General features: G+C 45.7%; 1 protein-coding gene across 12 annotated transcripts in view; it reads right to left on the reverse strand.

Moving 5' to 3' along the window:
• Positions 1–27,793, reverse strand: part of SLC39A11 (solute carrier family 39 member 11) — a 564,735-nt gene that overhangs the window by 309,805 nt on the left and 227,137 nt on the right. For 9 of the 12 annotated variants that reach the window (XM_054535708.2, XM_054535705.2, XM_054535703.2 and 6 more), the window contains one exon: positions 4,205–4,349. In XM_054535708.2, the coding sequence (XP_054391683.1) occupies positions 4,205–4,349 (145 nt within the window). The remainder of the gene's footprint in view (positions 1–4,204; positions 4,350–27,793) is intronic. The other 3 variants (XM_054535704.2, XM_054535711.2, XM_063718263.1) reach the window with 1 other exon arrangement.

Here is a 27,793-nt window from a genome sequence, read left to right on the forward strand (position 1 = left end):
GAGTGTCGCATGGCTTACGCTTCCCTGACTTGAGTACCCATTCACTTTTTCCCCCAACACTTCAGAAAGATTTACAGAAAATGCACAGATGGCACCTCACAACTGAATAATCTCCTAAAGTAAATCCACCTCTTGCTCTACCAGAAAATAATGCCTTCTCCTGGTCTTTCCACAGATACACAAAATGATAGGCAATTCTCCTATGCTAATAGACCAATGAAATTCACCAATAATAATAGTGATGACAAAGTTCACTAGTGAAGAGTATCTATAACTGCATCAGACCAATCTGGTTCAACTTTTATGTAACAAAGCTGTGAGCTGCTTTTCAGTTGCCATGGACCCTCAGGTCATGTAACCTGAGTATGCTCAGATGAACCAAGTGTACAACCACAGGGGGAACCTAAGTGCTGGGACAGAGGAGTGGGACTGAATTAAGAAGCAGACACCACATGACAGCATCCAGGATCCAATCAGATTGAACTCTGGCATCACCCCATGGCAGGATCCAATCAGATAATGCCTCCTAACATCACCTCATTGCAAGATCCAATCAGATCACACCTCATTACTTATGCTTATAAAACCCAACCCAACCCCTAGCTCAGGGAGACAGATTTGGGCATTCCCTCCTGTCTCCCTGCCAGTTGACTTGACTCCCAATAAAGCTGTTCTTCTCTCAAAAGCCAGTGCCATGGTATTGGCCTCTGTGTGCGTCAGGCAGCAAGCCCATTGATGCTTGGTAACATTTCAACTTCCTCCCCCAGAACATACTGCATATTTAAATGGGGCAATTAACAATTAGTAAGAGAATCAACTGATTCACTTTTAACTACCTTCTCTTTAGCCTACAGAGGATGCTACGAAGAAAAGAAGAAAACTCAACTTGACAGCTGAGTGGGGACAACCGAGACAGAGAAGCCCAAGATCTTGAACAACACTGGGGGTATGCAGCCATCTGGGGTGTGATGAAATATAACTTATAGTCCCTTGCCTTTCAAACACACACACACACACACACACACACACAGAGACTTTGCATAAAATGTCAAGAGGCTCGTGAGTCCTTTGGTACTCATGCATGGAGCCCAGATATAAAGAACTTCTGGCCTGATTTCTAGAATTTACTCAACACTATAACTGTCCACAGAGATGTAGATACTAAAATGCTCTGTGCCACATTCTTTGTAATAGCAAAGCAACAGAATTAACCTCATGGGCATCCAGAGAGGGCTAATTAGGTAGCATCATGGCCAATAACAAGAATGGGATGGATCTATGAGCACCCCAGGAAAAAAATACCCAAGGGTACTGTTAAGTGCAAAAACACACAATATAGGACAATGGGTCAGGTGTGATTATATAAACATAATAATTCTGAAAGGATGCACAAGAAACTAGAAATGATGTTTGTGTCTGAGATGGGAGGACTGGACCATAAGGGATTTGAAGGTGGAAGAAAAATTACTTTTAGCTGATGTCATTATATTTTTAATTAAAAGAAAGCTAATTGGAGATGGATGCATGGATGGATGGATGGATGGGAGAAAGAATGAAAGAAAGAGAGACTGACAGATTTAAAGGAACTTCTTCTGGCCTACCTAAGTCCCAAAATATCCCCAGCCTTGAGAATAGTTGATATCAGAAAACACTGCACACTAAGACCTAAATAGGAAAGTATCTCATAAATGCTTTTCCCAGCTCAGGCTGCCATCACTGCTGCTGCTCCTCAGAGCAGCTGAACTCCTCTCCCAGAGTGTGGCCTTTCTAGCTCTTCCTCTGGCCGAACCAATTATGGGACATTACAACAGCAGCACCAATATTATGTTTTAAAGGCTAATGTTATTCACTAAATACCCATTAAACCAATCTCCTTGCTCCATTTATAGCAAGCTTAAGGACAAATCCAGATGGTACAAATAATGCATATTCAGGCTCGATCTGCATGAAGCCAGTCATCAAATAGCCATTATCAGTTTTGGAGTCCTCAGCTGCCTGACACCCACAGGCGTGTCCAGGTGAGAAGAACAGCGACCTTTCAAGAGATGGCTGGGAGATCATCTCTGTGCTTCCCCAAGAGCTGCATTTGCCTTTGTAGCTGAACAGCTAGCAACGGTTACAAGGGTTGCTTGGTAACCTGGTAACAGGCTGTGCCTAGTGTTCTTGAGCAGGGGGACTGGACTACAACTCCCTCCCACACACCTCACTCCCCTACCACTTAACTCTGGGTTGGCCAAGAAGACCCAGCAGTCCCCAGAGGCTGTCCTGCAGAGCCAACTCCCCTGACCCTGTCCTGGCTGTGGCTCCACTGGAAAATGTCCATCCAAGGGTTTGCCAGTTTTTACCTTTTTTGACTGACAGGCACTGAATTCACTGTACCACCTTCCCCCAACCCCACCAGCCCATGGCCCTGAAGATAGAAAAATCAGATAAAGTCTGGCCAACTTTTATATCCTAGAGAAGGCTCAGAATCAGGATCATAAGGTCTTCAAAGGGGAACCCAGGAGCCCAGCATAGTCATGTTAGTGAAAATAGACAGAAAAGGCCTGTGGCCTTGTGTTCAGAACTCGGCATGAAAAATGACAAGTTTTACTTGAATACAGTGCTCTACTGTGTCACCAGACAGTCCTTGACTATGTTCCAGTAAAAAGAGACGATGATACCTAAAGCGTTCTGATGGGTATAAGTGACAAGTGTGATTGGAGGCAGGAGGAAGATTTGTCGTTCTAACCCTCTATGATTTAAGCTCACATTGGATGAAATTTTTATTTCCTGGTTCCATCCCACATAGGAAGTTGTGGGTGGCAGCGAGGATTAACCCAAATGGAGGAGACATTTGAGTTCTCCATGAATAATTCATGCAGGACATAATCTGAACACAGATACCAGAGCCCTGGCTGCAGCATAGCTGTAACTGTTGTACTTTTGCTCTCCCTAAGGAGTAGAGATCATCTTAGCATAGAGACGGCAAAAAGATTCAATTAAAATGCCAGCATGGAAATGGGAAAGGACTGTTCTCCCTGAAATCACTCCTGTGAACACAGTGACTGGTCACCAATTTGCTTTTCCTTAACTCACTCAGGAGAGCACTCCACATAAGTGAGGAGGGGCCCATTCTCCACAGCATCTTGGCATGGTTTTCATCCCTGGGGTCTTGCAGGATTAAATGGGGAACTTCTTACATAAATCCAAAGGGGAAAAAAAGGCATCCAACTCTCCTCATGCTCATTGGCCCTTAAACTAGCCAAGTGTCCTTAGTAAACAATGAGAGGCAAGAAGGAGAGGTGTCTGACCCCAAGGTTGGAAAACAACGTATTGCATTCCATCTTCAACGACTTCTCAAAGGGCAACAGCCCACTCTGCGCCTCTCCCCACCGAGCTTCAGTAATTGCTATCTGATTCCTCTTGAGGGACGCATTCCCTCTAACTCAGAGAAAAGGCATGACTATGCTGTCAGCGTCTTTAGCTTTTCTGGCTCCAAACGGAATCAGTGAGAGAAACATCCACAGTTGGCTGGGTGCGGTGGCTCATGTCTGTAATTCCAGCACTTTAGGAAGCCGAGGCGGGCAGATCACCTGAAGTCAGGAGTTCAAGACCAGCCTGGCCAAATTGGTGAAACATCATCTCTACTAAAAGTACAAAAAATTAGCCAGGAGTGAAACTGTAGTCCCAGCTACTTGGGAAGGTGAGGCAGGAGAATCCCTTGAACCTGAAAGGTGGAGGCTGCAGTGGGCCGAGATCATGCCACTGCACTCCAGCCTGAGCGACAGAGCAAGACTCCATCTCGGGGAAAAAAAAAAAATCCACAGCAGTCTCCCCAGGTAAATCAAAAAGATGTAAATTACAACACAAATGAAAAGGAGTATTCAGGGTTCATCAGAGAGGGGGACACTGAGGGACAAATGCTGGTACTCTCTAACCCAAAGCAGCCCCATCACCATCAGAGTGACCCCACTGTCCACCTGTCCAAGTTGAAAAGATGATCAAAAGGTACCGTTACCTCCTGTAGACTAAGCATGCAGTTTGGACAACAAATGAGAAATGAAGGTGCTGGGCCAGATGCCAGTTTAGCTCCATGCAGTAGTAGGGTGAGTGATTCGGAGGGATAAGACAGTGCCTGGCATTTCTCTCACTATTCATCCTACCACCAGCCCCCATGTCCATATTGCCTGACTCAGCTCAGTGTCTGCAGCAAAGAGCTTGCCTGAAAGAAGCCCAGCTCTACCTATCCGGATGGAAAGTTCACTCTCAGGGAAGAGCAGCGTGGGACCCTCAGGATCAGACTTCTTATTCATCAACGTAGAGCCGAAGTTCAGTGCCAGGGCCGTCTGGGGATCTTCTGCTGCACCCTGAAACAAGAAGCAGTAACATCACTAGAGCACCACTACTGTGTTAATTCCCCAGATGCTTCTGGCTCATGGGTGCTGAGGCAACTTGCCAATCTCTGCCAAGACCACCACAGCTGAGCCAGCCCTCCGGCCAACCCAGATGCCAGGCCATGCTGGGTCTTCAGGAAGATGACAAACTTTCCAGGTATAGCACTTTAGTGGTTACAAAAAAGAAAAAAACAACACGATCTAAAAAGTCAGTGCTGATCCTAAAAATGGGGAAAATATATACCAGGAAAGATTGGACCCAAACACCAAAACTCCACTGCAAGCGTCATTGCCGCACACACACAAAACCCCACTGCAAGCGCCATCGCCGCACACACACAAAACCCCACTGCAAGCGTCATCACTGCACACACACAAAACCCCACTGCAAGCACCATCGCCACACACACACACAAAACCCCACTGCAAGAGTCATCACTGCACACACAAAACCCCACTGCAAGCGTCATCACTGCCACGCAAATAAGCAATGAAGTTGGTTCCTGATCTATCAAAAGAAGTCCATATGGCAGGTTCACATGAATGGCAGTCTCAGTACAGGAATCATGGTCAACTTATTTAGGAATTCACCATCTCCACATCTTCACGTGTCTTATGAGATCAAAAGAGGAATCCAAACAAAAGCATCTCAAAGGAAGGAAGCAGTGCGAGTTGCAGAGAATGCACACATATTTAGAGTTAACTCCAGATGACCTTAAAACAATCATGTCATTCTTCAGCTTTGTCCTAATTAGTTAAGCACTGATCAGTTTGACTGTTTCGCATTAACCAGGCAAAATCGTGCATTTGATCCTCACATTTATTTGACAAATATTAATCAACTGCCAACCCTGTGGATATTTAGTGAAAGAGACAAAGTCCTGGTTCTTCTGAAGCTTGTGTTCCACTTGGGAGTAAATAAATGAATCCATAATGGGGTGGTAAGCTTCTCTTCCAAAGGCATCATCTGGAAGCCCCAACCCCGCTGACCACTTACAAATGCACAGGATCTCAACAGGAACAACAAAGCAGAGGAGAGACTCAACCAACTACACAAGCACCTCCACTTTCATCCAAACACCTCAAAGCTAAGGAAAGGGACGCAGAATCATCTCAATTGGCAAAAAATGTAGATATTTCTTGAAAACTAGGTGTCTCTGTCTGTTCAGGCTGCCATAAAATAAAATACCATATACTGGGCAGCTTTTTTTTTTTTTTTTTTTTTTTTGAGACAGAGTTTCACTCTGTCACCCAGGCTAGAGTGCAGTGGTGCAAGCTCAGCTCACAGCAACCTCTGCCCCACCGTGTTCAAGCAATTCTCCTGCCTCAGCCTCCCGAGTAGCTGGGATTACAGGCACTCACCACCATGCCCGGCTAATTTTTATGTTTTTAATGGAGATAGGGTTTCACCATGTTGGCCGGGCTGGTCTCAAACTCCTGACCTCAAGTGATCCACCTGCCTTGGCCTCCTAAAGTGCTGGGATTACAGGTGTGAGTCACTGCACCCAGCCAGCTTTTAAACAACAGAAATGTATCACAGTTTCTGGAGGCAGGAAATTCCAATCAAGGTACCAGCAGAGTCAGTGACTGGTGAGAGCCTGCTTCTTGGTTCACGACGGCACAGGCTAGCTATGGAAGGGGCAACGGATCTCTTTCACACGTCTTTTATTACAGCATTAATCCCACTCATGAGGGTTCTACCCTCATAATCCAATGATCACCCAAAGGTCCCGCCTCCTAATACAATCACTGTGGCAGTTAGGATTTCAACATAGGAATTCTGAGGGGATGCAAACATTTTCAGGCCACAGCACCAAGCAAAAATAGGTCCAAACAAACAAAGTTTTCATTTAAAATACGTGTCTCTAATGCGGGAGAGGAGAAGGCTTAAAATCTAATCACATAAATGCATCCATTTATTTAAAAAAATACTAAAACAATTTTCTTGGATAAGTTCCTTTCATGAAGGAATCTCACAAAAGGGATACCAGGCTGCTGTGACTGATACACACACACACACACACACACACACACACACACACACACCCCTTCTTGTTTTTTCACTGTCATGATGATGAGAGTTAAGAAAGAGAACCTAATGATTCAGATCTTTTATTTCATTATCTGCTTGCAACCAAATGTTGAAAATGAACACATAAGCCCTTCCTCTCATCTATTCTCATTTGTCTAGACATCCCTATTGTCATCATTTATTTGCGATATCCTCTGTGAATGTCCTTTAATAAAGGTGCCAACACCCCCATGTAACTTTGTTTAAACTAAACAAACAAACAAACAAAAGCCTCCTGCCCCTGTTTGAGCTACCCTTGTACAAGTTTTCAGTTCCCTTTGGGTATCCACCTCTTCTGTCACATAAAGGCAGCTGCCCTGCAGTACTACGGTTAAGGTAGACCTACAGATGGCCAGAATCCTGGGAACAGAGAGGCTTTGGGAAGGCCGGTCTCTGCCTCTGTAGAAACCCCCCTCCCTAACCCTGCTGACACCTGGTGTCTGTGTGATATGCCACGGACCATGAAGTCACAGCTCTTTGTTTATATGCTTTAATTATTTCTAATTCTGCATCTCCGGCTGACATCCAAGGAATCATTGCAGCAATAAAAGATATGTTTCACTATGAAAGTATGTCAGCTGATTTTCCTTCCTTTGTCTTCTTTCTTTTTATAATGTGATTGATGTGTAACTGGGGGAAGGAATAGAAGGAGAACCATTTCATTACAGAAGAAATGCCGCAGCATTAATACGCATTAAGCTGCAACTGTGTGTTTGATTGAAGCCCATCTGGTAAGGTGCAGCTTGCAGAGACCCTGGTTTTCATTTAGAACATTTGTTTTCAATTATGTGATTTTTGTTCCCCCCACCCAGAAGACACTGAACACTGGGCATTTTGGAATGTCATAACTGGGGGGCTGAGGATGCTGCTGATATCTCTAGTGGGCAGAGACCACAGATGCTATGAAACATCCAACAATGCATAGGACAGCCCCCACAACAGAGAATGAGCCAGGGCCAGGCACAGTGGCTCATGCCTATAATCCCAGCACTTCTGAAGGCCAAGGCGGGAGGATCACTTGAGCCCGGGAGTTCAAGACCAGCCTAGGCAACATAGTGAGGCCCCATCTCTTAAAAAAAAAATTTAGCCAGGTATGATGGCACATGCCTGTAGTCCCAAGCTACTTGGGAGGCTGTGGCAGGAGGACTGCTTAAGCCCAGGAAGGCGAGGCTGCAGCGGGCCAAGATCACACTACTGCACTCCAGCCTGGGCAACGGAGAGTGACCCTGTCGCCAAAAAAAAAAAAAAAAAGCCAGCAAAATGTCAATAGTGCTGAGCTTAAGATACCTGCTTTAGAAAGAATTAGGATGATCAATCAGGATGCCACAGCTCCCTGTAACGCTGGAAACTCACATACCCTCTTTTTACTGTAAAGAGAAGAATTTTGCTAGTTTCTCTAGGAAGACTCCCTGCCCACCTTCATGCACCCCATAGATTTCTATTAAGTGTCAACTCTGTATCAGAGATGCTCCAGGTACTGGCAATTCAAAAAAGCCAAGTCTCCTGTCCTCATGAATCCTACATTCTCCTTCAAGAGACAGATGATAATAAACCCATCACGAGAAACTAAAAAATAAGAGTGCCAGGTAGTGATAATGCCAGAAGAAAAATAAGCCATATCTGTAATTCACAGCCATCCTAGAACATTGCCTGGCACAAACCAGAACCCAGCCCATATAATACAGGCTGGTTTCTGGTTTGTGCCGGGTGATGTTCCAAGCATTTTACATGTACTAGCCCATTATTAACTGTAAAGATGGAGTGTTCCTTTAGGGAAGATGCCGAGAGAGGTCTTTGTGGGAAGATGGTATTTGTTCTTCCCTTACTTTCAGGTTTTTGCTCAAACACTGACTCCCTCTTCCCCTCCATCTCTTTTCGCCTTTCTATCAATCTATATTCTGTGGGTTGCATTGCTTTATTTCAGCATTTTAGGGGCAGGGAGACAAGCACTAAGAAAATCCCGCCCTAACTTCACTTAGAAGCTGCCCTTTTAAAAGCTAGACAGAGATCCATTATCTCCACCTGTACCCACTCCCGCCTGTACCCCTTCCTTCCCCCATGTGCTCCCTCCAACATTTACCCTTCAGAACAACCAGGGTCAGCTATGCAGCGTGGGAGCTACAGAAAGTATCTCCGGAGTAACGCCAAGGACAGCTCCTTCGCTGTCTCCATACCTGGCAAAACCTCCACACGCCTCTGATCCCAGGCACTGGCCTCCCAGGGCTCTTTTTAGACACCTTTCCAGGATTCTCAACATTCCTCCAACTCTCAATTATTGATAGGAAAGAGGAATATATCCCTCTGAATTTCAAGAAACAGCGTGGAGGGAGATGCCAGCTCGCTTTGCTAGCTTTATCATAGTGTCCCTGGCGGTGGGGGAAAGTCAGAAGCCCCTGCTGTGGCAAAGTGGCTCTCAACCTGCTGGACTGACATGCCCCGCACATCCCCCGCACCCAGCTCCCGTCGCTGCCATGGAGCCCTATCTGCTCACTGGGCATGGGGACTGCAGGTTGAGGGCACTGGAGCTCTTTACCAGGACACCTAAGATAAATACAGCCTTGGCCTGTGCATGAGGAACCAAGGCCCTCGGGGAGAAATTCCTTCTCTACATCCCTCTCTTCTTTACTTGATACTGTTCTTTACATTTCTGATTTGGTTTGGTTTGATTTGGTTTTCATCTCTGCAATGCCTTTCTATCCACATTACCTCCCTCAATCCTTATAGCCCTGCAAGGTCGGCAAAGTGCGAGCGTGATCCTTCTTAGGGCAAACACGTGACCAACGCAAGCTGTTCTTGACTTTCCACAGCAGCCCCGACAGTCTGCTCTGCTGACCATCAGCGGGTCAGTGAGTCACTCTTTCCCGTCTCCACAACACACAGTGCTTCAGATAGGCCTCTGGGGCTTTGAATAGTTCAAGTGTGCTGTGTCACCTTGCAGCGCCCAAATGTCAAGGTGTCAAATACAAGGGCTCTTTCTCCAGCTGCAAGGTCACCCCCTCTCCTTCTCCATTGTTCCCTCTCCTGATCCCCTTTCCCTGTCCTTCTTCCCGCATCCCCACCCACTCCAAACCCAGCTCAGTACAGAAAGCAGGGCGTGGGCCAATGGAGGCATGAGGTACCACCTACCCACCACCCAGGGCCACGGAACTTGAGACTCCTGTCCTCTTAGGATGGAATTATTATCATAATGATTCTTCTTCTTGGGGGGGGGCCAATCCCTGGCTCAGAATAAACAGAGCAACTTCCACCCACTTTGGAAAGGCCATGCAGAAAGGCAGGAGCTGAAGAAGAAGGATAGCACTTTCCAGAAAAAAAAAAGAGAGGAAATAGAGAGAAAAAGAAAGAAAGATGATGAAATAATGTGAAGGAGGTGACGGGGGCAGGAGGTAGGAAAGCAGCTCTGCAACATGCCTTACATTAAACCAAAAAGGCTTCACAAAACAATACGTACATCTCCTTCGAGAAATAAAATCCTGGGGCTGTGCAGTGTGCCCTGCTGTCCCAGGCAGGAGGAGGGCAACTGCTAGTGGCTGATGTCTCCAGAGCCCCCCAAAAGAAACAAGTCACCTGAGAAACAGGCCAGAGCATCACTGAAGGGACAGAGCTATCTGCATATTAAGTCTACAAGGGCGAACTAAGGCCCCCCGCCCCTGCAAAGCACATTGGATGTCATAGAACCACAGACCCTGCAGCCCTCAAAACTTGCTGCAAGCAGCTTGGTGCATCTGCTGCAGGTCCCAGTACCAACCTTCAATAGGTCTTAAGTCCCATCACCTCCTTTCTGGCTCTTCCTCACTGGGGTGAGTCATTGCTACTAACAACTGTGTCCGAGGATGGCAAAACAAAGCAACCTGTGACGCTTGCCAGTGTCTGGGAGGCAAACTTGACCTCCGCCAAACCCGCACACACCTTCAATGACACGGATTCAGGATGGGGGAGCTCTGCTCATTTTGTTCTGAGGTTTCATTCAACTAGGGCTTGATGACCCTGCACGTTGCTGGCCCATGAAGGGCAATCTCTTCGTTTTTTTAAATTTTGTATCTGTGATTCTTGAGAGACGGAGTCTCACTCTGTTGCCCAGGCTGGAGTGCAGTGGTGTGATCTCGGCTCACTGCAACTTCTGCCTCCCTAATTAAAGTGATTCTCCTGTCTCAGCTTCCCAGTAGCTGGGATTACAGGTGCCCGCCACCATGCCCGGCTAATATTTGTATTTTTAGTAGAAACAGGGTTTCACCATGTTGGCCAGGCTGGTCTCGAACTCCTGACCTCAAGTGATCCAAGGAAGGCAGTCTCTTTAATTGAAGCTTGTCAACAAGTCAGAGCTCCCTGAGGAAGGACCAAGGCCGAGGTCAGGGGACTGATTGGTGCCCCCTGCCAGCCACAGCTACATGGAGGCCGAGTGTTACACGCCAGTGGAAAAGGGTACAGGCATCTCAAGAGGAGCCACCCCGGGGCTTGGGACGTGCAGCTGCCAGGGAAGGGGCTGGTGGGTGACCTGCCTGGGGCCCAGCATAGGCGCTGCCTCCTCCCATTCCCCAGCCTCTGCCTCCTGCCATCCTCACTTAACCCCAGACACACAAGGCAACGTTCAATAATTGATGCTGTTTTTATTACTGAGAAGTTGCCATAATAATGACACTCGTAACACAATCTTTTAAATTATTCCACATAATGGAAAAAAAATTAAATGTCGCCCCTGATCAACAGTCAGAATATGGATGGTGCTTACATAACAGATGACCTTCTCTCCCCGGGAGCCCGGCAGCAGGCAGCTGCCCAGGGCCAGGCTGGCTCCCGGTGATGAGCAGCTAAGAAGCAAACAGGGACACGGAGTAGCACAGACATTGAGGCAGAGGGTACAGTCCTGCCTCGGGTATCAGGCAGGTCACCGCTGTCTTCTTTGCCCTGGTTAACCTATATATTCAGGGATCATGGGTCATAGTCAGAATCCCTAAAGACAAGGAGGATGACGGTTTAAGCACTTGGTCCGTCCTGGTTTTTTAATGCAATTCTTGCCCTGTCCAAAGCACTAGGATTGTACCTCTAACTCAGCTTCAGTTCATTCCTCTTATAGCAATAATGTTATATCCAATCAGTGGACAGCAAGGCAGGTTTTCAAGCTTTGAATTATTCTACACTTGAGGTTTTTAAAATCTTGGCCAAAGACTTCTGAGCTCCCTCCTCCAGGAAGCCTTCCTAGATGTACTCAACCTAGTATGAATCAAATGCACTCCCTTCCATCCTTCCCTGGCATCCTGAATAGGCTTTAACTTTTCAGTTCTCTTTTTTTTTTTTTTTTTTTAAGACATTCTTGTTCTGTCGCCCAAGATGGAGTGCAGTGGTGCAATCTCAGCTCACTGCAACCTCTGTCTCACAGGTTCAAGCAATTCTCCTGCATCAGCCTCTCGAGTAGTTGGGACTATAAGCACGCAACACCATGTCTGGCTAATTTTTTTTTTATTTTTTTTTTTAATAGTAGAGATGAGGTTTCACCATGTTGGCCAGGCTGGTCTCACACTCCTGACCTCAAGTGATCCATCCTCCACAGCCTCCCAAAGTGCTGGGATTACAGGTGTGAGCCGCGGCGCCCAGCTGACTTTTCAGTTTTCTTAACCATCTCAAAGCCATGAGACTCAAAATGGCAGCTGTGTCTCGTGGCCCTACTGTCAGGGCCTAGCACATGGTCTGTGTTCAATAATTTAACTAATTTACCTGAATGAACTAAATGACAGAGGCTCCAAAATAAGAGGGAAATGTTGCATAATACAGAACATACCGATCTAGGGTAACCACAAGTGGTTAGGCCCTGAGAAAAGAGAGGATTGGTGCATAGAGGGGAAGAAAAGGCTTAAAAGAATTAAAGATGTTCTAGCTAATGCCAAAAAGGGTGACGTTCCATCCACCCCTGCCGTCTATCCTCTTGATGATTAAGATAATCAATATCAGCCCTGCGACCACATGAGGACGGGTAGATACCTATCCTGTGACTCTCCACGGAAAGCTTCCATCTCCATCCCCCTTTCTGGCATAAATAGTCAGAGTGGGACAGCCTAGCTCACTCCCTTTTAAGGTAAGATCCTTCCACCCGGAAGCCCACGATTCCTCCAACGCCACATCTTCCAGCTTCGTCCCCATCTCCTTCATGACCTTAACATGAAGCTTCACAATGGTGGAAGTTAATTACGAACTTCTAGCTATATTTAATCTACATAAGAACGTCATTACTCAAACTATCTTGTGACAGACAAAACCTTTTCCTAGTCCTGATGCCAAAGTTCTATTCATAATCAAGCGTATTTAAGCACATAAAACAGATTTTAAAGCATCACACAGCTCTGCAGAGACACAGCTCTATGAGAATCTGCAGATAGCCCTCCAGTAGCCATTCCAGGTAAGCAGCCCTGAGCTTGTATTCCAAAGAGCTAGGTCTCCTACTAGCACGGCTGACAGAGAGGTAGGGCTTGGCAGAGTTTTCCAAAGCATTATGCTTTTTCTTTTAGCTCAAAAATATCATTTTTCTTAAAACAGTAATAGAAATCCAAAGGAACACAAGTAACCGAAGTATAATGAAGTATTTCTTTTCTAATCCTCGACGATTATCCAACACTCTTAATCTAATCCTAGACTTAGTCCTAGACTTTATTAAAATGCACCCATATAATCCACTCTGAGCTTTTTCTGGTTTCTCAACAGACTGAGAACCTCCAGCTGGTGTTTCTCAATAAAGTTTTTCTGACCTATGTTATCCTTTTGGAGGATATTAGATGCCTTCAAAAATCCATCAAAAGCCACAATTTCTCTTTCCTAAAAATGTGTATGTATCACACAACTATTGCTAGGTAGCAAAACACCCCAAAACTTAGTGGTTTAAAAAAACAGCCAGTTATTATTGTTCTATGGCCAACTGGGCATGGCTGCTCATCCACCTGGGCTCACTGGTGCATCTGAGGTCAGCTGGTGGCTCATCCGGGGGCTGGATGGTCTAAGACGGCACAAGTACCTGGCAGCCAGCAGGCAGTTGGCCAGGAGTTGACTGGAAAACACTGATTCTTCTTGGTGGGGCCTGTCATCTTCCAGCAGACTAGATGGAGCTCGTTCGTATGCTAACCTCAGCATCCAACGTCAACTGCTTTTCAAGTCTCTGCATCACAGGGGCCAAAGCATCATCCCACTGGCCAAAGCAAGTAAATGGGTATCCACATTGAAGGGGTGGATGAATCAATGGTACTTTTTGTTGGGAGGACCCGCAATGTCACACTGTCAGGTACAGATGCTGACGGGGAAATTTGTGGCTATTTTGCCATTTATTGCAGTACATATGCACAGACATACAAAATGTTGTGTGTAATATGAGGAACCCCAAGAATTCCCTTCAGTTCTCCATGGATCCAGACTAGAAACAATTGCTTTAGCTTAAACCCACAAACTCAATCTCATTCACCTAAAATAGGGCTTCTCCAATGAGGACACAAGGATACATTCTTAGAGGTCTGAAAGTTTTACATAGATTTTTTAAAATTTCGGCCAGGCGCCGTGGCTCATGCCTATAATCCCAGCACTTTGGGAGGCCAAGGCAGATGGATCGCCTCAGGTCAGAAGTTCGAGAACAGTCTGGCCAACATGGCAAAACCCCATCTCTACTAAAAATATAAAAATTAGCCAGGCATGGTATTGCACACCTGTAGTCCCAGCTACTGGGGAGGCTGAGACAGGAGAATCGCTTGAACCCAGAAGACGGAGGTTGCAGTGAGCCAAGATGGTGCCACTGCACTCCAGCCTGGGCAACAAAGCGAGAACCTGTCTCAAAAAGAACAAACAAAAATTAGCCGGGCGTGGTGGCTTGCACCTAAAATCCCAGCTATTCAGGAGGCTAAGGCAGGAGAATCGCTTGAACCCAGAGGGGTGAGGAGGTTACAGCGAGCTGAGATTGCACCACTTCACTCCAGCCTGGGCGAAAGAGCGAAACTCTGTCTCAACAACATTATCAACAACAAAAATAGACACATAGACCAATGGAACAGAATAGAAAACCCAGAAATAAGCCCAAATACTTAAAGCCAACTGATCTTCTACAAAGCCAACAAAAACATAAAGTGGGGAAAGGACACCCTTTTTAACAAATGGTGCTGGGATAATTGGCTAAGCACACATAGGAGAATGAAACTGGATCCTCATCTCTCACCTTATACAAAAATCAACTCAAGATGGATTAAGCACTTAAATCTAAGATATGAAACTATAAAAATTCTAGAAGACAACATTGGAAAAACTCTTCTAGACGTTGGTTTAGGCAAGGATTTCAAGACCAAGAACCCAAAAGCGAATGCAATAAAAACAAAGATAAATAGCTGGGACTTAAAGAGCTTTTGCACAGCAAAAGGAACAGTCAGCAGAGTAAAGAGACAACCCACAAAGTGGGAGAAAATCTTCACAATCTATACATCTGACAAAGGACCAATATCCAGAATCTACAATGAACTTAAATCAGTAAGAAAAAAACAAACAATCCCATCCAAAAGTAAGCTAAGGACATGAATAGACAATTCTCAAAAGAAGATGGCCTGGCACAGTGGCTCACACTTGTAATCCCAGCACTTCGCGAGGCCGAGGAAGGCATATCACCTGAGATCAGGAATTTGAGACCAGCCTGGCCAACATGGTGAAACCCCATCTCTACTAAAAATACAAAAATTAGCCGGGTGTGGTGGCATGCACCTGTAACCTCAGCTACTCGGGGGGCTGAGGCACAAGAATCGCTTGAACCTGGGAGGCAGAGGTTGCAGTGAGCCAAGATTGTGCCATTGCCCTCCAGCCTGGGTGACAGAGCGAGACTCCGTCTTAAAAAAAAAAAAAAAAAAAAAAAGAAGAAGATACACAAATGGCCAACAAACATATGAAAAAATGCTCAACATCACCAATGATCAGGGAAATGCAAATCAAAACCACAAATGCAATAGCACCTTAATCCTGCAAGAATGACCATAATAAAAAAAATTTTTTAAAGTAGATGTTTGCATAGATGTGGTGATCAGAGAACACTTCTACAATGCTGCTGGAAATGTAAACTAGTACAACTACTATGGAAAATAGTGTGGAGATTCCTTAAAGAATTAAAAGTACAAATACCATTTGATCCAGCAATCCCACTACTGGGTATCCTCTGACCCACAGGAAAAGAGGTCATCACATGAAAAAGATACTTGCACATGCATGTTTGTAGCAGCACAATTTACAACTGCAAAATTATGGAATCAACCCAAATGCCCATCAGTCAATGAGTGGACAAAGAAACCGTGGTATATGTATGTATGTATGTATGTATGTATGTATGTATGTATGTATATATATATATGATCGAATACTATTCAGCCATAAGAAGGATTGAATTAACAGCATTCACAGCGATCTGGATGAGATTGGTGACTATTATTCTAAGTGAAGTAACTCAAGAATGGAAAACAAAACATCATATGTTCTCACTGATATGTGGGAGCTAAGCTATAAGGACACAAAGGCATAAGGATGATACAACGGACTTTGGGAACTTGGGGGGAAGGGTAGCAGAGGGAGGAGGGATAAAAGACTACAAACAGGGTGCAGTGTATACTGCTTGGGTGATGGGTGCACCAAAGTCTCACAAACCACCACTAAAGAACCTACTCATGTAACCAAATACCATCTGTACCCCAATAACCTATGGAAAAAAATTTTTAAATATATGCTAATATTGAGAACCTAACACTGATTCTTCTAAGCTCAAAAATAACAAAAATTATTTAAGTCACCACTCTCTGTGCTTCCAGTGGTCAAAGTAGGAGCCAAGAGTCCATGCACACCTCTGTACATGGACAAAATCTCCTTAATGCCTCATTCTGTCTTGAACCACAATTTCCCAGAGTTCCCTGTTTCGTGAGATGCTCCAAGGGAAAGATTCTGCAGACAAAGATGTTTGGCAAGGTCTATTTCATAAGCAGATAAAGATTCTGAGAAATCCCACAGTAAAAACAGGGTTTTGTTTAATCCTATATTTCCCATACTTATTTGGCCACATATAAAGCCTATTCATACTCAGCAGATGAATTTTTAGGGAACCAGTGTTTAATGCAATTCTATTCTGTATTCAATGAGCAGAATACTCAGCAAAATATTTCTCCTTACACAGCAGCATGATCACATTTATCCAGCGGAAAAGGCACTGGAACCCTTGGTCTCAAAATGTCTATCACTTTCACAAATAAATGTCTTTGTTTACCATCATTAAAAAATGATTCAGTAGCATTCATCATAGATAGATAGATAAATAGATAAAAATGATTCAGTAGCATTTATCGTAGATGGATGGATAGGTAGCCTCTTGTATACATAGGTAGGTAGGTAGGTAGGTAGGTAGGTAGGTAGATAGATAGATAGACAGACAGACAGACAGCCTCTTGTAGTCATACCAGCTGGAGATTATGAAAACCAAGAAGGTAATTTTTCTATAAAACTCAGCCCTCAGGCTGGATGTGGTGGTTCATGCCTGTAATTCCAGCACTTTGGGAGGCTGAGGCAGGAGAATCCCTCGACCCCAGGAGTTTGAGACCAACCTGAACATGCTGAGACCCCGTCTCTACAAAAAATAAAAATTAAAAATTAAATTAAATTAAAAAGCAGGTATAGTGGCATATCTCTGTGGCCCCAGCTACTAGGGAGGCAGGAGGATCGCTTGGGCCCAACAGCTCAAGGCTGCAGTGAGCCATGATCGCACCATTGTACTCCTGCCAAGCAACATAGTGAGACCCTGTCTCAAAAAACAAACAACAAAAAAAAGCCCTTCCTTTTTCTTTACCACAATTTATAAAAATAAAAATGAGTACACCAGCCCTTCTATTACCAATCCTGGAAAAGAGATCTGTATCTCAGCACTGCTGAGGAAAAAAGGTTAAAGTATGGCTTATCAACATTTTTCATAGCTTTGGCAACCATAAAATGATTGTTCCTGACTCCAGGAACAAGAGGGAGAGAGAGAGTGTGCACAAAAGAGCTAGCATGAAACAGAGAGCCTAAGACAGTCACAAGCCACCAAGCAGAGTGGACTGATGGCTCAGGAGGCCTGTTCTCATCACCTTCTGGTGAGGCCTCCCAGTATTAGGACAATGGATGAGGCTGGAAAGAAATATGCTTGGTATTCTCACATCAGTTAGAATGGCGATCATGAAAAGTCAGGAAACAAAGATGCTGGAGAGGATGTGGAGAAATAGGAACACTTTTACACTGTTGGTGGGAGTATAAATTAGTTCAACCATTGTGGAAGACAGTGTGGTGATTCCTCAAGGATCTAGACCAGAAACACCATTGGACCCAGCAATCCCATTACTGGGTATAGACCCAAAGGATTATAAATCATTCTACTATAAAGACACATGCACACGTATGTTTATTGCAGCACTGTTCGCAATAGCAAAGACTTGGAACCAACCCAAATCAATGATAGACTGGATAAAGAAAATGTGGCACATATGCACCATGGGATACTATGCAGCCATAAAAAAGGATGAGTTCATGTCCTTTGCAGGGACATGGATGAAGCTGGAAACCATCATTCTCAGCAAACTAACACAAGAACAGAAAACCAAACACTGCATGTTCTCACTCATAAGTGGGAGTTGAACAATGAGAACACATGGACACAGGGAGGGGAACATCACACACTGAGACCTGTCAGGGGGTCAAGTTAGGGAAGGGATAGCATTAGGAGAAATACCTAATGTAGATGATGGGTTGATGTTGCAGCAAACCACCATGGCACGTGTATACCTACGCAACAAACCTGCACATTTTGCACATGTATCCCAAAACTTAAAGTACAATAAAAAAAGAAAAAGAAAAAGAAATATGCTTGGTATTAACCCCAAAGTGATAGAAAACATCTCTGCACAAACCTTCTGGTCTGAGTACGCTCAGATCCCAACATGCCTTCTCATATGATTGTATTTGCTCCTCAATATCTTGTAGTGATGGAAACAGACAGGTAGCAACCCAGGGGCTGAGCCATGTCCTGGCCACCAAAGTTTGTACGTCCGAATTCCCAGAACCCCAGAATGTAGCTGTATTTGGAGACAGCGTCTTTAAAGAGGTAATTAAATTAAAATGAGGTCACTGGGTCCCTAATCCAATATGACCAGTGTCCTTATAAGGAAGAGAAATAAGGAGGCTGAGGCGGGAGAATTGATTGAGCCTGGGAGGTGGAGGCTGCAGTGAGCTGTGATTGAGCCACTACACTCCAGCCTGGGTGACAAAGCGAGACCCTGTCTCAGGAAAAAAAAAAAAAGCGACGGGCAGGGGGTAGGATTTGAACACAGAGATACAGATAGAGGGAAGACGGTGAAGACACAAGAAGATGGCATCTACAAGCCAGACAGGCCTGGCCCAGATCCTTCCCTCCGAAACCTCTGAAGGAGCCCATGCTGCTGGCACCTTGATTTCAGACTTCCAGCCTCCAGAACCGTGAGACAATAAATGTCTGTTGCTTAAGCCACCCAGTCTATGGTACCTTGTTATGACAGCCCCAGCAAACTAAAACAGTTGCCATTTTACATGGGTAGTACTTAACTTCACACCATCAATCAGAGGTACAAGCAGGATTTGAACTCAGAACTTCTGATTTCAAATCTCACCTCTTCCCTGGCCCCAAGCTGCTCCCAGTGGTTAACCAGCAACGCACTGTGACAACTGAGGCTTCAAGAAGTGACACCCTAATGATAGACACGAGGGGTGTGTGTGGGCATGTGCGCACACCACGTGCTAGGTTATGAGCCACTGCATTCAGCAGAGAGAGACTGTTTCACATCTCAGGGCGATCAGGGCTCCTCTTGGTGTGGCCTGTCTCTGTCCCAGCACAATCCCAGAGAATGGAACCACAAATCTCGACCTCTTCTCATCCTATACATGATTGCCCATGCAAACCTCACTTCCCTGGTGCAGAGAGGTGGAAACTAAAGCAAGATTCTGTGGGGCAATGTCCCAACCTAAACCCCACCTCCAGGCTATAAGAGAAAAACTGGCAAATGTTAGTATTGCTGTTAAAGATGGCCTCCAGTGAAAAAGATGACAGAGTTTTGTCCTCAGAAGAGACAGAGATGCCCTCTGGAGGCATCAGCCACCAGCCACCCATCAAGGAAATCAGCATCGAGGGACTCAAAGACAAGCATTAGCTACACGACACCAGGAGAGAAAGATCAGCCTTAAAAAAAGTCAAGAGGGCTGGGCACCGTGGCTCACGCCTGTAATCCCAGCACTTTGGGAGGCCGATGCGGGCGGATCACGAGGTCAGGAGATCGAGACCATCCTGGCCAACGTGGTGAAACCCTATCCGTACTAAAATACAAAAACTTAGTCGGGCGTGGTGGCACATGCCTATAGTCCCAGCTACTTGGGAGGCTGAGGCAGGGGAATGGCTTGAACCTGGGAGGCGGAAGTTGCAGTGAGCCGAGATCACGCCACTGCACTCCAGCCTGGTGACAGAGTGAAAGTCCGTCGCAAAAAAAAAAAAAAAAAAAACAGTCAGGAGGGCTTCAGTATTCATCTCCTAAACCATTTCAAGCAAAACATGATGTTGCTGGCCTAAAGGATGGGAAGCCTTGGCCAGGTGCAGTGGCTCACACCTATCAGCCAAGTACTTTGGCAGGCCGAGGCAGGAGGATTGCTTGAGCCCAGGAGTTTGAGATCACCTGGGCAACATAGGAAACCCTGTCGCTACAAAAAAAAAAAATATATATATATATATATATATATAAAATAAGGGCTAGGAGCAAAAAAAATAAATAAATAAGGGCCAGGTGCGGTAGCTTACGCCTGTAATCCCAGCACTTTGGGAGGCCGAGGCGGGTGGACTGCTTGAGCCCATAGGTTTGAGAGCAGCCTGAGCAACATGGCAAAACTCTGTCTCTACAAAAAATACAAAAATTACCTGGGTACGGTGGTGTGCACCTGTAGTCCCAGCTACTCAGGAGACTGCCTCTACGGGGAGTCAGCTCCAAAAAGAGCTGACTATATGACTATAAGCCAACACAGCTGTTAGCTTCTGCGAGACCAGCAGGAGACGTATCTCTCACTTCAAGTCTCTCTGACCTCAAGGAAGGCCCAGTCTCCCTTTTAAGGGCTCACCTCACTATGCCAGGCCCACCCAGGATAATCTCCCTTTCCATGGAGTCAAGTCAACGGACTGATAACCTGATCAGTAACTTAATGGGAGTTAAATCCCATCACAGGGAGGGGCTTCTAGGGCACGCACACCATGGGGTTTTTTTTTGGTTTTTTTTGGTTTTTTTTTTTTTTTTGAGACGGAGTCTCACTCTGTCCCCCAGGCTGGAGTGCAGTGGCACAATCTCGGCTCACTGCAAGCTCCATCTCCCGGGTTCACGCCATTCCCCTGCCTCAGCCTCCCAAGTGACTGGGACTACAGGCGCCCGCCACCACGCCTGGCTAATTTTTTGTATTTTTAGTAGAGACGGTGTTTCACCGTGTTAGCCAGGATGGTCTCGATCTCCTGACCTCGTGATCCGCCCACCTCGGCCTCCCAAAGTGCTGGGATTACAGGCGTGAGCCACCGCGCCCGGCCACTATGGGGTATAATTCTTAAGGGCCGTCTCAGAGCTCCACCTACCACACACGTGCCTGTAATAGAAAAAACTCTCTCCCTGACATTTCTAGCACGTTGACATTTCTAGGGTCTAAATGTTCCCTTAGGAAACGAATTCTGGAGCCATGTGTTATGGATAAGATGTAGCGCTCCACCAATTTTTTTATGGCACAAATGTACAATCAAAGCTCCAAACTCACAGGAGGAATCCCATTTCTTCTGATACATCAATAAATGACAACAAGTCATTATATAGTCGAGGTTCTGCCAGGCAAAGGCTTCAGCTCAGCCATCCAGGGAAGATATCTGTGTTGGCCTCAGGGCCAAGAGAAGCATTAGGCACAGGAGACGCAATGTCCAGTAGCCCACCTTTAGGGACCCATGAACAGTTTTAATTTCTTCTCAAATCAGAAGAAAAAAATAATAACAACTACATGATAATGAATCCAGCCTAGATTATATTCATCCTTATACCAACACAGCTGCAAAATACAACTTTTAGTCTTTTTTTTGTGGAGAAAGGAGCCCAGAAAGGCAAAAGCTGCTAGGACCCCCAGAAGTACAAAGGTGGCCCTGTTAGTGGTGCCCCCCGAGGTACACATGAGTTTTCCTCGTACGATGCAAGTGCCAAGGCTATTCCAAAGGGCACCTAAGCCAGTCTCAGAAAGAGACTTTAGTCAAGACTCTGATCCTCCAGTGCTGACCTCTGGGCTAAGCAACAAATGAAGATAGTTCCCAGACCACTACAGGACAGAATTAATATGCTAATTTGCTTAATGAGAACAAATTAACCTAAAGTTACAAACACAGGGCTAATGAGGCCACATGTGGTCCCTGGATGAGCTGCGTAATTTTGTTTGGATCCATGGTTACCTTGGCCTCCCGGTCCGCATCAGCCACCTAACAGCTGTAAGCTGATGGCCTCCAGGGGGATGTAAGGATATAAATGAAGCAATTAAAATCCTCCTCAAATGCCAGAAAACAGGCATAAAACTATTATCAGCAATATCGATAGGATTATCGTCCTGTTTAAAAACAAAGGAAGAAGGAAAAAGAAGAAATTGAAGTAAAAGACTGTAAATTGGGAATGGGCGTGACACTCAAGGTTCTGAGGTAAGTGCTAGCCATTAGTATGAAACCAGGTAGAGAAATGCCAACAACCGTAAACTAGTTCAACCATTGTGGAAGACAGTGTGGCGATTCCTCAGGGATCTAAAACTAGAAATACCATTTGACCCAGCCATCCCATTACTGGGTATATAACCAAAGGATTATAAATCATGGTGCTATAAAGGCACATGCACACGTATGTTTATTGCGGCACTATTCACAATAGCAAAGACTTGGAACCAACCCAAATGTCCATCAATGACAGACTGGATTAAGAAAATGTGGCACATATACACCATGGAATACTATGCAGCCATAAAAAAGGATGAGTTCATGTCCTTTGTAGGCACGTGGATGAAGCTGGAAACCATCATTCTCAGCAAACTATCACAAGGACAAAAAACCAAACACCGCATGTTCTCACTCATAGGTGGGAATTGAACAATGAGAACACTTGGACACAGGAAAGGGAACATCACACACTGGGGCCTGTTGTGAGGTGGGGGAAGGGGGGAGGGAAAGCATTAGGAGATATACCTAATGTTAAATGACGAGTTAATGGGTGCAGCACACCAACATGGCACATGTATACATATGTAACAAACCTGCACGTTGTGCACATGTACCCTAGAACTTAAAGTATAATTAAAAAAAAAAGAAACTGGAATAAAACATCTCTAAAGGTTGAAAAAAAAAAAAGAGCTGGAGGAAATACGGGACTAGAAAAACGCCGAGATGGATAAAAGTATGGACGATCTCTGGTTTCTGGTGTTTGAAGCTTTTTTGACTTTACAATGGTGCAAAAGTGATATGCATTCAATAGAAACTGCACTTCGAATACCTATACGAACATTCGGTTTCTCACTTTCGGTACAATATTCCGTAAGTTTCATGAGGTATTCAACACTTTATTATAAACTAGGCTTCGTTTTAGATGATTTTGCCCAACTGCAGGCTAATGTAGGTGTTCTGAGCACGTTTAAGGTAGCTGGGCTAAGCTATGATGCTCAGCAGGTTTGGTGTATTAAATGCATTTTTGACTTACAGTATTTTCAACTATGATAGGTTTATTGAGATGTAATCCCACTGTAAGTCAAGGAGTATCTCCAAAAGGAAGAGGGTAAGGCTTAATGTATGGAAAAGATACCAGGATAGAAGACCAGAAAATCATGCAGGGAGATACAAGGTGCCACACCATGCCAAAAGCTGAGAAATTTGAACAGAGAGGAAGTTCTGCTGCTAAGATACCTGACCTTGTCACTTCAACTCTTGTTCATAAAACTAGGGAATTCAGACTGAATAGTCCTTGAGGCGTGTTCTATACCAAACCATCCATAAACCTACAAACTTCTAGAAAAAAAGATACCAACTCCCATTCCATGGAAGAGAAAATGGCTCCAACCACTCCCCATAAGTTTCCAAGCCACTTGTATAAGACGTAGCACACCTTGAGGAAAAGAGCCCTTGGCTGCAAGGCAGGTCTTCATTCTGCTGAACCAGGGTGACAGGCTCGGCTGAGGGCAACGCAGCCACTCAAAACCCACAGGGTGTCCAAGGGAGGCGCAGGCTGGCACCCCTGCTGGCCTGGATGGTGCTGCCTTTCTCAGTTAGAGGTTCCCTGTGGGAACATCACATCCAGTGGGTTCCAGAGAGGAAGAACTCTCAGCAAAGGTGAAGGTTTAAACTGAGAAAACTGTCACCTCCACGCAAGCTGGCCCAGGCTCTTTCAGGTGTGAGCATTCCTCCTACGAAGATTATCTGTTGAGAATTACTACCTCCCCCACAGAGGGAGGCTTAGCACATATACTCAGGTGAAAGATGGGAATGTTCTGGAAGTGATAGTTTCAGAAATTAACAGATCTGCTAGACCAAGGGTCCCCAACCCCCAGGTCACAAACCGGGCCGCACATCAGGAAGTGAGCAGCAGGTGGTTGAGGAAACGAAGCTTCATCTGTATTTTTTTTTTTTTTTTTTGAGACAGAGTCTCACTCTGTTGCCCAGGCTGGAGTGCAGTGGCACGATCTCTGCTCACTGCAAGCTCCACCTCCCGGGTTCATGCCATTCTCCTGCCTCAGCCTCCCAAGTAGCTGGAACTACAGGCACCTGCCACCATGCCCGGCTAATTTTTTGTATTTTTAGTAGAGACAGGCCTTCACCGTGTTAGCCAGGATGGTCTCGATCTCCTGACCTCGTGATCCACCCGCCTCGGCCTCCCAAAGTGCTGGGATTACAGGCGTCAGCCACCGCACCCGACTGCTTCATCTGTATTTACAGCCACTCCCCACTGCTGGAATTACTGCCTGAGCTCCACCTCCTGTCAGATCAGCAGCAGCATTAGATTCTCATAGGAGCACGAGCCCTATTGTGAACTGCGCATGAAAAGGATCTAGGTTGCGTACTCCTTATGAGAATCTAATGCCTGATGATCTGTCACTGCCTCCCATCACCCCTAGATGGGACCATATAGTTGCAGGAAAATGAGCTCAGGGCTCCCACTGATTATCCATTATGGTGAGTTATATAATCATTTCATTACAGATTACAATGTAATAATAATAGAAATAAAGTGCACAATAAGTGTAATATGCTTGAATCATCCCACAACCATCCATCCCCAGCTCCGGAGAAAAATTGTCTTCCATGAAACTGGTCCCTGGTGCCAAAAAGGCTAGGGACTACTGTGCTAGAGTGAGATTATTATACCTTTTTATTATAAGAAAACACCCTCATGAGAAGAAAATGCTATATAAGCATGCTGAGAGAGTGTGTGTGTGTGTGTGTGTGTGTGTGTGTGTGTGTGTGTGTGTTTTCCTTTTATCTGGAAGACCAGCTCCTAAGCATATCCTGGGAGGCATCCTAAAATTGGCCTCCACACCAGAGTGCCCACCCAGGAAGCAGGCAAAAGAGGGTGGTATGTCCACAGGTCCCTGGAGGGTTGGGCTAACTTAAGCTAGGAAAATCACAAGCATCCCTTCCCAAGCGGCAAAAATAATCCGTGACGGAAAGCTCCAACAGCCAGAGGAGAGAGTGCTTTGCAAAAAACACAAACCCATCAGAGGCAAAAGGTACTGATTGCTTTTCTCTGACACGTATCTTCAGCTGGAGCAATGCACAAAGCATTCGCACTGTCCACCTTCAGAGTGGATGCTCCAGGCCAGCAAATCAGCCTCGGATTAATGTTGAGAGCCGCTGGAGAGCTCATCACTGCCAGGACATGCGGGATCAACTAGGGAGGTTAATAACTGTGCCCAGCCCCTTAACTGCAGAGCTAATGAGGGCGCTTTCCTCTCTGCAGTCTCAGTTCTTTTCCACCCTCGGTTGTTACAATTGTCTACACGTGGGGGAACTAATAGCATTCACCACCCCCTCTCCTCCACCCCAGACCCCAGCCTCCTCCTTCTCCTCCTCCTGGCAGCATCAGCCCCCATCCAACCTGTAATATCATCCTGCATCCCGGCCTGGGAGCAACAAGGAGAAAAGATTGTGTTCCCTTGCGGGCCTGGAAAGCAATGTTTGTTTTTGGTTTTAGGAGCCAATGCATGTCCAGAAAATTAGCTGTTGCCCCAGAAACCCCATGAGCTAAGCCGGAAAGCAGGAAGATATCAGTTCTAGAATTTAAAGGGAAGGCATCTGTGAGGTAAATATGGAGAGCCTGAGACTCAGTCCAGAGAACAGAGAAGAGTTTGCCCTGGTTCCACCAGAGCCGAGACCACCTCACAGCAAAGTAGCTGCATGATGATCTCTCTGTCTCTCTTTTCTTTTTTTCTCCATTCCTAAGACCAGGACAATTGTGTGGAGGAAACTCATTGGGAATCTGAAGGGCTACAGGTCACGCATAAGGTCACATAGAAGGAAGTGACTAATGGTCTTTCAGTTTCCCCAGCCCAGTCAGACCACTGCCCCTCTGCTTCTGCCCAAGGTGGGAACTAGCCTGATTTGCAGGTGGTAGACTAAGCAGCAAGGGACAGAGTGACCACAGAGGCCTCGCTCTTCACACACACCTGTGCATTTGGTCAGAATCCTCCTCGACCGCCCATCAGCACCTACAGGCTACAGAACTCTACACAAAGGACAGAGGAAAAACGCGTGGTGTTGACTCCTGTGTAAGAAAAATGCAGGCAACACAGAATTCACAAAGAGCAAGACACGATCCTTCTCGGCCAAGGAAGGTTCTACACACATGCGGAGAACACAATCCCTGGGCCTCCCAGAGTTAACTGAAAGGAAAGAATTATTTTTTATTCTTTTTTTTTCTTTTGGCTAATTTCCCAAGCCAATGTCATTGTGCCCTGCCCCTACATCGTCCCCTGCTTGAGTGGGAGATCAGAGTCCAGGGTCCTCTGGCTCACCCATCTCTGATGCACATGCTCAGGTCTACCACGGGAAGCCAGTGCCATCAAAGGACAGGCCACGATGTCCCGTGTTCTGGAGGCACAGGGCTCTCGGTGGCTTCTCCCATGTCTGGGACACATTCCCTCAACTTAAAGAGCCACACTGCCCTCAGGGAACATATTGCAGGAAGGTTACAGGGTTTGACATTTTCACTGGAGCTTAAACATGATGGCCCAGGCCTGGGGTAAGGATGGGAAAACCAGCTGGTTCCAAGGAGACCAAAACGAAGCCAGCTTCAGTGGCAGCAGCTAGACACCGAGCGCCCACCAGAGGACTTTCCAGGGAGGGCTGTAACGTGCGGAGGGAGAACAGGGTCTTACAGAAGAGGACAGCCAGATTCAGGGGAGAGAGGAGAGAGGGAAAAAGGGGGTAAGACCAACAGAAGACAGACAGGATCTACTTCAATTCTCCACTAAAACAAGCCCCTGGAGACAAAAACCAAGGCATCTCCAGAGTTCAAAACAACTTCTGTGTCATGCCTTATGGACACCAACCAGGAACCTTGAGATGCCAACAATATGCCATTCATGTTCCTTCTTGTTCCCTCCTCTCTCGCATCCTCTTCCCCCCACTCCGTTCCCCTTCTCCCCTTTTCCCCATCTTTCTCTCTCACTCACACACCTCTAATATTTCCTCTACATTATGTATATAAATTTTCAAAACCTGTGTATACAAATACACAGCAGACAATCCAGAAGGAAACACACCCAACTCATCTCCCTGGTTACTAGGGAAACGGATGGAAACACTAAAATAGATGGGTGGCAGAGAGCTTGTTGGTTTTCTCTTTAATATTTAAAAAAAATTATGACACAGGCCACAGTGTGGGAGGTTCATCCCAGAATATAATGGCCTCTAAAATATTCTGCCCAAGCCTGCAGGCCAGCCCCTGGCACAGAGACTCCTCCTCCTAAAATGAAATCTTCCTGCAGTGATGCTGGTCTGGGGACCGGTGTGCCCAAGGAAAGAGAGACCAACGGCAGTCCCAGCACCACCTCCACATACCTCAGCGAGATGCTTCCCAGCATCCCCGGAGCACTTATCTTTTGTTCCAAAAAAATGTTAATAGTCCCCAAACCATTTAGAGTTTCACCTTTCAACCATTAAAAGGCCAGTCTTTCCAAAGTAAGTCTGGAAAAAATCATCAATAAGCAGGTCACAGTCATTTGGTGGAGTTAAAGAAAAGATATCAACAGAGTCTGTACACACTCTCTGCCTCCCTCC

Source organism: Pongo abelii, chromosome 19 (genome assembly GCF_028885655.2).
Source record: "Pongo abelii isolate AG06213 chromosome 19, NHGRI_mPonAbe1-v2.0_pri, whole genome shotgun sequence".
Lineage (NCBI taxonomy): Eukaryota > Metazoa > Chordata > Mammalia > Primates > Hominidae > Pongo > Pongo abelii.